At 41.3% G+C, this 14963-nt stretch overlaps 1 protein-coding gene across 4 annotated transcripts in view; it reads right to left on the bottom strand.

The window, feature by feature from the left end:
* Positions 1–11128: 11128 nt before the first annotated feature.
* Positions 11129–14963, bottom strand: part of Trim6 (tripartite motif containing 6) — a 14020-nt gene continuing 10185 nt past the window's right edge. For 3 of the 4 annotated variants that reach the window (XM_029562285.1, XM_029562283.1, XM_029562284.1), the window contains exons 5-8: positions 14491–14513; positions 12454–12554; positions 12153–12179; positions 11129–11937 (exon numbers count right to left, since the gene is read on the bottom strand). In XM_029562285.1, coding sequence (XP_029418145.1) covers positions 11378–11937; positions 12153–12179; positions 12454–12554; positions 14491–14513 — 711 coding nt within the window. In that variant the 3' untranslated portion in view covers positions 11129–11377. The remainder of the gene's footprint in view (positions 11938–12152; positions 12180–12453; positions 12555–14490; positions 14514–14963) is intronic. The other variant, XM_029562286.1, reaches the window with a different exon arrangement.

Genomic DNA, 14963 nt, shown 5'->3' with positions numbered 1-14963 from the left:
TCAGACATGGCCACAGGCCAGTCCAATAAAGGAAATTCCCCGATTGAGGCTCCCTCAACCCAGGTGTGTCAAGTTGACACTAAAGCTATCCAGCACAACTCATATCCCATACTAAATTATTTAAAATTGCCTGAGTCTTAAAGATGACCACTTAGTAGAACAGCATGTTTGTCAGAAACATAAACAACACTTAACTATTCTGTGGTGTTTTTCCTCCTGAACCTGCAGAGAGAACGAGCTTCGTTATTATGTCCCCAATTATCTTAAGAATAACTCAGAACCCTTACATAGCATACTGAAGTGTGTGACCTCAGAAACAAAGCAAGCCACGGAGACAAACAGTTCCCTTCTCAAGGCAGGAGAGCAAAGGAATCCCTTGACAGGAGAGAATGCTTCCTGCAAGAGATTTACTATGGATGGGGAGGGTTAAGTGTGCTGATATTTACAATCAATCAAACCAAAACAAGCAGAAAGATTTGGGGTTGGAGTCAGGAGCAAATGGTTACCCAGCATTATTTTCTGCCAAATTGAAGATCTGGGGAATCTTATGCAACAGAGTGTATTGCATTTCACACTCCCAGGCTGAGGAGCTTCTGGTCACCATCTGGCGATGGTTATGGACATTTCTAGATATTGATCACAAACACCTACAGGTTAAAGACAGCTCGTGTCCTGAGAGTCTCTTGAGCCCACTCAAGCTTCCTACCATGGATGCCTTACCCCCATTTATAATCCAGCATATTCATAAAACCCCAGCAATATAAGATGGTACAAATGCTTCACAGACTTTCAGAGATGATGGGCGAGGATAGGCCTGGAGCTGATTCTTGGGTAAGAGTCTACAAACTTGGTGACCTATTAGATCCACTGAGCCTTTTGTTCTAAATTCAGATTCCTTCCTTCTCTGGGCCTTCCCTTCCCTTCCCTTCCCTTCCCTTCCCTTCCCTTCCCTTCCCTTCCCTGCCCTGCCCTGCCCTGCCCTGCCCTGCCCTACCCTGCCCTCAGAGTTTGCCAGTGTCTTTCTTTCTTTCTTTCTTTCTTTCTTTCTTTCTTTCTTTCTTCTTTCTTTTAGTTGCAGACTGGGGATTGAACGCAGGGCATCCATTGCACATGCTAGACAAGTGCCCTACTACTGAGCTATATCCCTAGCACTTTAACTTTTGATTCTGAGAGAAGATCTCTGTAACCCAAACAGGCCTTGAACTTACCAATCCTGTGCGTGAGTAGCTGGGATTATAGGACTGCGCCATCAGCCCAGCCTTCTTTTCCTGCAAACATTAAGATTGGAAGCAATTTATAGATTTCCTCTTTTTGTCAGTAGAGGGTGCCATTTCTGAGGTCTGGCGGCTCGGTTAAACAGAGCTTCAAGTGTCAGATTCATATTCGTATTTGCTATTTCAAGCCATTTATCTCCCCAAACCACCTTTTTCATCTTGAACTGGGAGGCTGCGGATTCTGCGGATGCAGTTCATGAATACCCCTGGGGTTAGTTGCCAGTAATACAAGTGTAGATTTTCCTAGCCACTCAGAGCTTCAGGCATTGCAACATTCAAAGTGACTGGAAGTCAAAGTAAAATCTAAATGTGTTTACTTGGTTTTTTGGATGAGCGGTGGAGATTGGGGTGCACGTGTACACATTGAGAGAATGGATATATCTGATGGAGAATCCCCTCACCTAATAAAGATCCAGAAAAATGAGATGAAAAACTTCACAGCAAAGACAGGCGCAGAGTACAAGTTGCTATGTCAGTTTGGAACTGGGCAAAAGATGAGTGGCAACAAAGTGCCTGAAAGGGTGGCTTTGAACGCAAGCAGCAGCCATGGCTCTACGGGCTGACAGGAACAGAACACTTCTCCCTTCAGTGGGGAGAGAGAAGCTATGGGGAGGGGGCCTTCCTGTTTTTGTTCTAGCATGTAAAAACCTTGAAATTGACCATTTCCAAGTTTACAACTTGGAAACAGCTGAACCAAATGAAAATATATGCCCTTTCTTAGACTTCATTGGAGAATTAAAGTCACAAGACAAATGGTCACCCTGAAATTTGGAGGCATACTTGTAAATAAAGAGACTAACAGCCCAAATGTACTTACCAGGAGCAGAAGTCACATGAGCCATAAACTGGAAGGAACATTTGAAGGGTCTGACATGCTGGAGGCCCAATGTGGATTAGTTAGAGAGTGAGGGACTGCAGTGGGTCATGTCCGAACTCCAATTGCTACTTTCTTGATCTTTGTCTTTACAAACCAAATCTGTTTCTCACAATCAGGAGCCAAGGAAAAGAGTCTTTTCTTGGGCAAAGAGAGGGTAAAAGAATGGCTTTGAAACCTGGCCTGAGCTTATTCCATAACAAAGGCCCAGCCTTGATTATGAAAGACTTCACCAGAGCAGAGCAGTAACCAAGGAGAAAAGCATTTCCCTAACCAATCCCCTTCAAGCACTCCAGTCTCACTTAAGGGGACCCAGTTAGAAACACTAGTGAAGGCCACAACCTAGGAACACGGACCAGGGAAACACTGAGATTTAATAAATCTACAGAACAGTTCTCTCTTCCACACCCCATCAATGCATCACCAGAATAATGGCACGAGTGATACCTGAAACAGTTGCAAGAAATGCATTCTGTTAACTGGGCATGGTGGCTGGGACCTGTAATCCCAGCAGTCAACAGGCTGAAGCAGGAGGATGGCCCAGTTTGAGGTCGGCCAGGCTACAGTAGTAAACTCCAAGCCAGCCTAGGCTGCCAGTGTGAAACTTTATCTTAAAAAAATAGAAGGTGAAAAATAGGATTCTGTGTAAGGAAGCATTCACAGGGAAACTCAAAGACAGTAGGGGAGAAGCACTATCAATCCAGGCTCAGATCTGAAGGAGCTTTTGGAATTATCAGACAGGGAATTTAACTACAATGTGGAGCAAAGGGAATAAAGAGTTTATTCTGGAGCCAAATATGAGTGACCATGGTCCAGGAACACAGATTTTGGTTAACTCAAATTCCATGTTCCAACATGGGAACAATTTCATAAAGCTTTACTAGTAACAGAACACAGAGTCATAAGTCAAGACACCTTTAAAAATCCATTTGTGAAGTGACTTTAAAGGATGGCTCAGAGGGTAAAATGGCTGACCTGGTTCAGTTCCCAGCACCCACATGGCAGTTAACAAGTCTCCGTAATTCCAATTCCAGGAGATACAATGCCCTCTACTGGCCTCTGCAGGCATTGTATACTGGGGTTCACTTAGCATGCAGGTAAAACACATATGAAATAAAACATATATGAAATAAAGACATTAAAAAATACATTGTTGGAAACATTAGGTAAACTGGAAAACATTAGGTAGTGAGGAAATATCTGCTATAGGCCTCAGATGCTATCTGATTATAACGTTAGCTTTTTGGTTGTTTGCAAATCTAGTACTCTGCATTCCAAAGGACAAGGAGTGTTCTGTTTGTACATTCCAAATGATTTACCCAATGGTCACAAAGATGTTAGGCTAGATAACGGCTATTGAAGATGCCCCAAGATAATTTGGCTGTGGACTTTGAAACATTCCAGACTCTGGTCCAGTCTTTGAAGTTCTAATCAGTTAATCAGCCCAAGGCTGAGGTGAAGGCACAGCTTCTCTCTGAGAACTTTAACCCATAATCCCCCCTGTTGGCTAAGCATCACATTTTGTGTATACAGGAGCCACATATTATTTATTAATTTTCACTAATATACCACATCACAAGGGAAGGCTTCCTAGGAGCTGATGTAGATGAGGTTTAGTAGTAGGCAGGAGAGTGGTGTTCAGGAGAGAGGACCGGCTGGAAAAGCCACCGGGGTCAAAACCCCTCCTGTATCATATCATTAAAATCTACTAGTCATTATGACTCAGATACGATTTTTTACTCTTCTCTATTTGACATAACATGTGACATATATTAAAAGTAGTAAGTCAAAATTAAAATAATACTGTCTAGCCTAATGGAGTGAAGGTAATCAATGAAAAAATAAATAATTTAAAACAAAATTTACACATTAAAAAAAAAAACTAGGTCGACTATGTATTTTCCCTGTATTTGCAGTTAGGTATTCTCAAATAATTTTATTTATTTATTTATTTATTTATTTATTGAGACAGGGTCTAACTATGTAGCCCTGACTGACCTAGAACTGGCATCAAACTCACAGAGATCTGCCTGCCTCTGTTCCCTAAGTACTGGTATTAAAGGTTTGCACCATCAATGTTCAGCTATATTTGGAGTATTTAAACAACTCTATTATCTTTTAATGTTAGTATTTTGACCAGCTTGATCTTACAGTTTTAACTTCGTGTGGAGTAGCTAACTCTAATTCTTAGGAAAAAATGGTCTTTAATAGCTTTTATCTGTAGATGCTGACTGGATTTGTTTGTTCTATTACACTGGTATTATGACAGATTGAGTTTGGAAAAGTAGCTGGAAAACCACATTATAAAAGAAATTAGATAACAGTATAGTACTACTTTTCTGTTAAAAAAGATTGCCCTTTTCATGTATCAAATATTAATAACAATGGTAGAGACAAGAGATGAGATATGTTAGCAATCAGAGTTTTATAGGCCTGTAGCCATAAGCAAATCTTATTTTAATGGTTAGAAATGGGGGCCTGGAGAGATGGCTCAGTGATTAAGAACACTGGTCGTTCTTGCAGAAGAGCCGGGTTTGAATCCCAGCACCCACATGGCAGCTAACAACTGTCCATAACTCCAGTTCCAAGGGATTCAACAGCCTCTTATGTCCTCCCAGGCATTGCATGACATGGTGCACTTACCTACATGCAGGCAATACATGCATACACATAATAAAATAAAATAAAATAAAATATTTTTTAAAAAGAAGTGGAAATGGGACTCTAGAAGGAGTCACTGAAGTATTGTCCATTTCCCTTATTTGTTATTTAATTTTATGTGTATAAGTGTAATGCCTGCAGGTAGGTAGGTGCACCCTTGTCATGCAGTGTCCAAGGAGGTCAGAAGACAGTGTCAGATCCCCTGGAACTGGAGTTACAGATGGTTGCTAGCTATCATGTGGGTGCTGGGACTCAAACCCAAGTCCTCTGCAAGAGTAGCCAGTGCTCCTACTCACTGAGTCATCTCTCCAGCCCCTCATTTCCTTTTTTAAGAAAAGATTTATATTATGTGCATCTGTGTGAGTGAATGCCATGTGTGTGCAGGTGCCCATAGTGGTCTGAAGAGGGCATTAGATACCCTAGAGCTGGGGTTACTGGCAGTTGTGAGTTGCCCAGTGTGGGTGATAGGAACTGGACTTGGGTTCTCTGGAAGAGTACCAAGTGCTCTGAACTACTAAGCCATCTCTCTAGCTCCATGTCTGTTCCTTTGAATTAGCAAAATACAGATATTTCAAAATTATTTTTATCCCATTTAATAATATTATAGAATTTTTTGAAATACTCATTTACTCAAGATATGTAAGTGCTTGGGGGGCTGGAGAGATGCCTCAGTGGTTAAGAGCACTGGCTGCTCTTGCAGAGGACCTGAGTTCAGTTTCCAGCACCCACATGGTTGCTAACACTCATCCTTAACTCCAGTTCCAGGGGATTAGACACCCTGTTCTGACCTCAGTGGGCATCGAACAACATAGGTGCGCTTGCATGTGTGCAGGCAATACCTTTATACACATAAAATAGAAATAAGAAAAAGTGCTTAAGGAACAAAACATCATGTATGTTATTATTAGAGACTAAAGTGTTTTATATAATTTGGATAAAAGTTAATCCAAATCCGTCAATATCTCTTGCTGGAGTAAATGGAGCTAAAGTTACTTCAAGTTTGTCAAACATCTGAATATGTTATAGGGCCTTTTAGAGCATTTGATTTACTGTATTCTAACATTTGGTTTTTAATTTTATGTATTTATTCTTATTTTGTGTATTTTGCATTTTGTGAGTATTTTGCCTACATTATGGAGTGCTCCATAGGCATACAAGGCCTGTGGAGGCCAGAAGGTGTCTGATTCTCTGGAAAGGGAATTACAGACAGTTGTTAGCTGCCATGTGGTTAGCTGGTAACCAAACCTAGGTCTCTGGAAGAGCAGCCGTATTCATAACTGCTAAGCCATCTTTCCAGCCCCTATTCTAACATTTGTACTATTAATACATTTGTTTTGGCTATAAGAATTTGAATTTAAAATGTACATGCTTTCTAAGTGAAGTATTTTTTTATTTTGAAGATTTAAAATATTTTTTAGTCAATTGAAAAACTAGATTTCTTTTATCCAAATTATACTTAGAATGAGAAAACATTTTTTTAAAGTTTATTATTTTTCATGTGCAGTGTGTACTGCCTGAATGTAGATAAGTGCACTCATGTCAAGAGCAGTCAATGCTCTTAACCAATGAGCCCTAATTTAAAAATTATACAGTGAAAGTGAAAACACTTGAATTTTTTAAACATAAATATTAGATTTCAGTAAGGTAGGGGTTTGAAGTAAGCAAATAATCATACTAGAAACATGGTTAATGCATCTTCATTTGCAATTTCACTAAAACCAAGATAAACATCGTTTTCTCACTTAAGAATATACCAAATGAAATACTAAATATCACAAATAATTTTTTTTTAATTCTAATTATTGGAGAGATGGCTCAGTGGCTAAAAGTTCCTGCTGTTCTTACAGAGGACCCAAGTTTGGTTCCCAGCACCCACATAGGAAAGCTCACAACTGCCTGTAACTCGAGCTCCAGGGAATCTACACTCTCTTCTGGGTCCATCGGCTCTGAATACACATGACACACATACACACTAAGTAAATCTTTTTAAAAAATCCAATTATGAAAGGATTTAAGAAACATAAAATGTGAGAGAAATGTTTAGTTACTTGGGGTTGCTGAAAATCAGTGTCAGGCAGTGTTTTTGAAGTCGACATAGATGTGTGTTAAATGGAGTTGGCACGTTTGATGTAAGAAATGTGAATCTAAAAGTTCACCTCGAGTTTCGTAGGACAGAAGTGCATTAGAAGCACATGGATAGAGTCTCTCCTCCAGTTAGAATGGTCTTTGGTGTGATGTCTTTTTAATTGATGAATCATCTGGTTTTCTCCATCCTTTGAGGAAGACTGTGACTAATTCTGAATTTTGAGTTATAACATTTTTAAGTCCTTCATAATAGTACATGTTCCTCTTTCATCGGGTTGGCTTATGTAGTTTTCACTTAAAATTTTTAAAAAATATTTTATTATTTTTATTTTACGTGTCTGAGTGTATTGTTTGCGTGTATTTATATGCACCCATCATGCAATGCCTGCTGAGACCAGAAGGTGTCGGACCCTCTGGAACTGGAGTTACAGGCTATTGTTAGCCACCATGTGGGTGCTGGGAACCAAATCCAGGTCCTTTGCAAGAGCAGTCAGTGCTCTTAACCACTGAACCATTTCTCTAGTCCCAAGAGGGAGATTTTAATCTATACTCTGCACTGTTTATGAAAATTATCTAAATGTGGATCATGAGTTTATGTAAAATCTAAAATTATAAATCTTCTAGAAAAATACTGAGAGAAATTTTTCTTGATTGTGACCTGAGTGCTGAGTGCTGGAAATACAGGTTGCACTACCATACCTGGCTCGATTAGGAAAGAATTAGCACCAAAAAGCCTAATCTAAGAAAAAATATATTGCCAACCTGGACATCAGCAAAATCAAGCATTCCTGCTTCTTTTGCTGAAAGAATGAAAAACATTTACAAATTCCGAATCTACCAAAGGACTTGTCCCAGGAATGTATAAAGAGTGCTTTTTAAAATTTCATAACAAAATAACCAGCCAGGACTACAGTGAGGACTCAGCAGGGCACCCTGGCTGCTCTTGTAGAGGACCTAGATTTGGTTCCCAGCACTCACATGGCCACTCACAAGCACCTGCAACTCTAGTTCCAGGGGATCCAATACCATCTCTGGCCTCTGCAGGAACTAGGCATGCAGGTAGTACACACACACACACACACACACACACACACACACACACACACACACACGTGCAAGCAAAACAGTCATACACATAAAATAAAAGTAAATAATTCTTTCTTAAAAAAGAAGATAATAAACAAGCCAGCCAGGTGTGGTGGTTCAAGTCTGAACTAGGGAAGTGGAGGGAGGAGGATCAGGAGCTGAAGGCTTGCTTGAGCTACATAGTGAGTTTGAGACAAGCCTGGACTACACGAGACCCAATCTCAAAACAAAAACAAAAGAAGTGACTATTTAAAAAGAAATGAACAGAAATGTTTAAGAAACACTTCACCAAAGAATATATACAAACGGGGCTGGAGAGATGGCTCAGTGGTTAAGAGCACTTGCTACTCTTGCAGAAGGCCCTGGTTTGGTTCCCAGCACCCATGGCAGCTAACAGTCGTCATTCATAATTCCAGTTCCAGGGGATCTAACACCCTCTTCTGACCTTTGAGGGTAATGTATACAATGGCATGCTTCCCTTATGCAAACACTCATACATATAAAATAAAAAAAATAATTTTTTTAAACTAAGAACATATGCAAATGACAAAAACAAATGTTGAAAGATGTTCAGTGATTCCAGGTGTTGAAGAGATAACTACTCTTCCATTACTAAAAGTATAAATTTAGCCAGGCATGGTACTGCATGCTTTTAATCCCAGTACTCAGGAGGCAGAGGAAGGTGGTCTCTGTGAGACCAACCAGTGCTGTATAGTGCACACACAGGTGCACTTGCATACAGATGAGATATTCATACACATAAATTAAAACAAAAGTTATCTATCTACCTTACCTATAATCACTGATATATGTTTTTGTGCCCATTGTGTGCTGACCTGTATAAGATTTTGAGCAAATAAAAAGTATACTCATAAAATTATTAGAAATAGTGGAAGGAAGGGCTGGTAAGAATCTTGAAGAGTCAAACAGGTTGGTAGGATTCTGCTTTCCATTGAGACCCTGTCTCAGAAAAAACAATAATTAATTAATTTTAAAAGAGTATAAACTTAAAGACTTTTCAAAGTGCTTCACAGTAGGGATAGCTGGCCTGTGGGGTCTTAGACACTGGTTGGCAGATACAAAATAGCATGATCACTTTAGAAAACAGCTTGGCAGTTTGTTTCTTTTCATATGTTTTTATTTCTTTCTTTTTATTGTATGTGTATGAGTGCACCTGTGTTGTGCAATGCTACGGAGATGAAAAAAAGGCATTCGGTTCCCCTGGAACTGGAATTAAGGATGGTTTGTAACCACCATGTGGGTGCTGGGAGTCGAACCTGGGTCCTCTGTAAGAGCAGTCAGTGCTCTTAACTGCTGAGCCATCTCTCGAGCCCCAGTTTGTTTCTTTTAAAATGGATCAAACACCCATTTATACAGCCAGTTATTCACCACTGGCTGTTTACTCAGGAGATGGAAGTATGTTTACTGAAGAATTTCTAAAGAAATTTCCCCACAAGAGGTGTCCAACAGAAGGAGCCAATGTATGCCTGAAAATTTCCTAGTGCTTACATTTAAAAGGTAACATGAATGCTTGTTGTGGTGGCTCAAGCTGCAATCCTAGCAGCCTGAAGGCTAAGACAGGAGGATCACCATGATTTTCAGCCAGTCTGGGCTACCTAGCGAATTCCAGACTAGCCTAGGCTGCAGAGTGAGACCCCACTCCATCTCAAAAATACACTAATAAGAAACAGATGAAGTAACAAATTTTATTTAACACAATATATCCAAAATACTATTGTAAGAAAACAGTTGTTTGCGAGATCATTTTACAATGCTTTGATAGAAATCCAGTGTGCATTTTACACTTACAGTACATCTCAATTCAGATTAGTTACCCATGAAGTGCTCAACGGCCACCGGTGGCCCTGGGCTATGGTATTAGATGGTCGGCTCTAGTCCCCCCTTGTCATTTCTACTCTCACATCCCCCTCATCATTTTTTCACAGTTGACTAGGAAGTCCTGCAGTGCCTCCCCACCAGTCAGCAGCTCACTCTTGCTGTTTAACTTTGAGCCAAGTGTTGAGGTTGCTGTCCGGCAGTGTAAGCCTGTTGACCTAGCTACTCACCATGCTGAGGCAAGAGCAGCTTGCCTGGACTTAACAGCAAGTTCAAGGCTAGTCAGGGCAGTTTGGTGAGACCTTATGCTAAAAAAACAAAACCAAAAACTGAGGCTGGGGTTGTCGTTAACAGCAGAACCCCGGCCTAGCTTATGAAAAACCCTTAGTTCAATCCCCTGCACTCAGAAGATGAGAGAGCGAGAGAGGAAGGGAAGGGGATGTGGAGAAGCCAGAACAAATCACCTACTTTGTGAAGGTGAGTTAATCAGATTTTCATCATTTTTTTCTTTGCATTTTCTTCCCATTCCTAGAGAGAATCTATACCGGAGTGATCATTTCTCCCTCCTGGCTTTGCTGCTGGTCATTTTCAGACATATTTTCATTTTTGATTAGGACCCTTTAGATGAAGGCTGAGGGTTGTGGTAGCATTTACAGTGAATACTGAATTATAATCTCTTCTTCAATTTGAACCGAGAGCCATCAAAATCACAATGGCCAGTTTTAACACTCAATCCTGTATTTACTTAAACAGTAATTTCTTTGTCCATGGGACAGTGTGACAGATCTAAGACTGTAAAGTTATGGCTCAATTTCATTTATAACTATAGATGAAAACAAAACTTAAGCATTGAGTTTGCAAAAATAAAAATAAATCCAGTATTACATATAACGTATATGAATGGTTTACTTCAGGTTAACAACTGAGAAAACTCAATGTACCTGGCCCAGGAACAGAATAAAAAAGACACATGATTATGTCAATAATTACAGAAAAAAAAATCTATTGAATTCAAATTTTAGTACAAAAACTTATAGCTAATAAATAGAAGAGAATTTCTTACATGTATCAATAAAAATAATTGCCATAAAACATTATGCTTAGCCAGGTGTGGTGGCAGACACCTGTAGATAGACTGGGACTTTGAGGCCAGCTTGGGCTATGTATGGAGACATTATCTCCAAAGAAAAAAAAACAAAACAAAAACCACCACCATCAACCCCAACCAAACCAAGCCAGATGTGGTGGTACAGGCCTGTAAGCCCAGCACTCAGGAGGTATGGGCAGAAGGATCAAGAGTTCAGGGCCATCCTCAATTACACAGACTTCAAGGCCAGCCTGGGCTACAAGAGACCTTGTTTCAAAACAAACAAAAACCAACAAAACAAAAAACTATGCTTAATGGTGAACTTTTAGAATTTTTCTTTTAAGTTGTGTCACGAGTGTTAACCATCACCCGTGGTTGTTTCCTAGTAGGAGAACTCAGAAAATAGAAGTTCCCAAAGGAGAACTGTGGGTAGTGAGGGGAATCACTCAGCTATGGGCAGGAGCAGCAGAACTTTCAAGAGCTTGGGCGCCGCAGAGTCATCGGGACTACACAGTTACAAGGATTAAAATATGGACAAAGTGCACTAGGAAAGTAATACTTAGAGAAGGTATAGATGGGCAAGCCGTGGTTTGTGACATTATAAAAGGAGACAGTGCCAGCCTCATAGTCTAAGAAAACCCCGACACGGCGAGGGGGCACGGTCATGGAGAGAAGCAGGGAGCTGGCGGAGTCCTCGTAGGCTCTGTATTCGTGCTTATGCTGCAACCCGATCACCCAGTATCCGCTCTGCGGCTGATACCTGGAGAAAGCGCTCTGCTTGTTAGCGTACTGGCAGGAGAACATGGGCTCCCCCGGACTACTGCACACCCCCAGGATCCAGGCCGTCTTCTTGGCCACGTCCACCTCCCAGTAGTACTTTCCCGAGGAGAAGTGCTGAGAGCCGAGGACACTACAGTCATAATGTTCTTCCAGACAGGAAGGCTCGGACTTGGCTCCCACAAACCTCACCTGTCTCCGGTTCTTAGACAGGACAAGATTTAAATTAGCCGTGTGTGGATTCAGAGTCACGTCCACTGTGGGAAAAGGGACAGAGCAGCAGGTGAGACTGGGCACACGGCTCCCATGAGAGGTGGGGACACAGGAAGCTGTTGGGGGAAACCAGAACTGGGTGGCGAGGGAAGGGGAGGTATGGACGCCTCAGATCTGAGAAAACACGTGGGTTTGTTTGAGGAGGAGCAGGGAAAGGGATTCACGTGTATCAGGCAGAGAAACCATGGATTCTACTCACCCCAGTAGCTTTGGACATCTGTCAGCTCTGCAAGGAGAAGAAAAGCAGAACACGTTACATAGAACGAGCCGTGTCAGGTCTGACATCTTTCCCCACACAGCTTGAGGAAAAGGGCGGGAGTTCTGTGACGGCATGGACTGGTCACTTCATCTCCCCTTAAACAGGAACATGTCTTCTTCACACACTGCATCACCCCGCCCCCCAACCACTTTGCCCATCACAACTATTAAGCACTACCACACCCCGGTCCTGTTTCTTACGCTGCAGTAATTCCACATCCAAACTCTTTCCCCAAACTCACCTCTAAAGACTCGCAGCATCTTTTTCAAATCTGGAGCTCGAAACATACTTCTCAGCTTGGTGGGGAGAGCTTGGGGCTTCCTCAGGGTCCAGAACTCACTCCTAACAAGGACAGACACCATGAGCCTCACACTTCCGGCACTGCGTTCCCCCAACACCTATCTCCCCATCCTTCAGGCCCATCAATGAACTTCAATATTTTGTCACAAGGAAATGTAACATTCTGCAAAGGGCCCTGACATGGAGCAGAAGATCCGGACTAGAATAGTCTTTAACCACCTGCATAAATCTCTGTAAAACTTAACATCTTACAGTCTCATTTTGTTTCTTCCCTATTATTAGTTTATTGCATACAATAATTTTCCTTTTTCTCTCTGTGTTCTAGGGAATAGTAGGCAACTGAGTAGAATAATGGCTGGAAAGTCCCTACTTCTAAAAAGGAAATAAAACATTTAACCCAGAGCAGCCCAAGAGACTCCCAGACAGTAACACAGCATAGAACTGGGAAAATGAACAGGAGACCCCAATCTTATCTAAAGGAACATTGACAACTGATTGCTGCTAGATGAGGAACAGCTGACCTTCCTAAAACAAGGACCTCTAGGTAGGCTGAGTAGATTCACGGGATGGACAAGTAGTGGTGAACAGCTGGGGGTGCTGACAACACAGCAGACAGTAGCAGGGATGACAGAGTATAAGGGCTCTAGAGTGAGGGAGGCTATGGGAAGGTGCTACCTGGGAAGTGGGTGTATAGATGAATAAGATGGTTTGGGATGTTCTGTGTGATATACACACACACACAAAAAAAAAATCAACAAATTTTACAAAATGAGTTATATTTGAGGAGGAAGTGTAAAAATTTACATCATGGTAATTAGTAGAGGTGGTAAACATTACCACTGAAATCCACCCGATGACTTTATAGCCATACACAGGTGCCAAGGATCCGAGTGCACCGACTATGACTAGTAATAATCAGATACATACAGATTAGAGACGCATGCGCCACCATCTGTGTTATTAGCAAAAACAATGAGTCTTTCTGTAAGAAACAGTATATTTTAAAATGAAATGGAGATCTTTTTTTTTATAAAGGTTAAAAACTCATTTAATTTTATGTCTTACAGGGTTCATACTGAGGTCAATATTGTATAACTGTATTAATTCAAGAGTGAACCTAAAAATTTTATAGCCACTTTGAAAGAGATGTATCTTTGCTCTGGAAATTTTTTGAGTATGTTAAAGCTGTAATAAAATGCTTCTTCTAAAAAATAAAATATATATATATATATATATAATAAAAAATAAGTCAGTGGCACATCAGAATGCCCACTAGGGGGCGCCGGGGATGCCTACAGGGGTCTGGATCTGGAACCTGCTGTTGAAGCTTGAACACAAAAGGGCTTCCTTCAGAAGGGTGTGTGGGCAGAGGCTCCAGGTTTGCCAGAAACCCAGATACTTCCTATGTTGGAAAGGCCTGAAGGTACTGGGTCTGTAGTCCCTTTAGATGCCACCTTGGGGGTGACATTTTAGATTTGGAGCTAGTGAAGAGAATATGCTCTGTCCTGGTGCCAAAGCTACGCCTCTCATGTCTCAGGTCCCTGTTTACTGGAAATCTAAGTGTAAGACCTGAACTATTCTGGAGCCAGTGGAGAAAGGGACTGTTAACGCAGCCTTCTGAAGAGCAAATCCTCAAGCTTTGAGAAATACACAGATGGGAATTTCCCTCTAAGATGCATAGCCCAACAACACCCCCTACTGAGGTAGCTATCAGGAGATCCAGCGTTAAAGGCAGGTCTGTGAAAAGGCAGTCCAGCAATCCTGTCTCCAGTTAGTGTCCTGTCACCGTATAAATTCTATGACCACAGAAGTCAGCCCAGTCCTTTTATTCTTGAGACCCTCAGATTCACATGCAAGGAACAGTTCAAGTCACCAGCATCAAACCTTCCCTGCCTATGACTTTTCCCCTTTCCCACTGATTACAGGGTAATTCTATAGGTTCACAAGAACCTCTGTGACACCTTATGTTCTCACGTACCTTTTTGTGATATCATTCACATCCTAGAGAGAAAAAAAAACAACTTAAGTGGATCATTTCTTCCTCCCATTTTACCATCCCATGATATGAATAGGAAAAAAAAATTTCAAGTGCTACAAAGTGAAGATTTAAAACTCAAGACAAGTCAGATAGGTATGCACAGCACATGTCTGTGACTCTAGCACTGAGGCTGAGTCATGAGGATTTTGAGTTTGAGGCCAGCCTGGGCTATACATAGAGAGCTGGTCTCAGAACAACTGAAGACAAATAAAAAAAAGACAAATGGGCTGGAGAGATGGCTCAGCGGTTAAGAACACTGGTTGTTCTTGCAGAAGACCTGGGTTCAAATCCCAGCACCCACATGGTGGCTAACAACTGTGCATAACTCCAGTTCCAGGGGACCCGACAGCTTCTTCTGTCCTCTGCGGGCATTGCACGACACGGGTGCACTTACCTACACGCAGGCAATACAT

This window comes from Nannospalax galili, unplaced genomic scaffold (genome assembly GCF_000622305.1).
Source record: "Nannospalax galili isolate Female #2095 unplaced genomic scaffold, S.galili_v1.0 scaffold635, whole genome shotgun sequence".
Taxonomy (NCBI): domain Eukaryota; kingdom Metazoa; phylum Chordata; class Mammalia; order Rodentia; family Spalacidae; genus Nannospalax; species Nannospalax galili.
The sequence above is the reverse complement of the archived record's forward strand: the minus strand, read 5'-3'. Positions and strand labels throughout refer to the sequence as shown.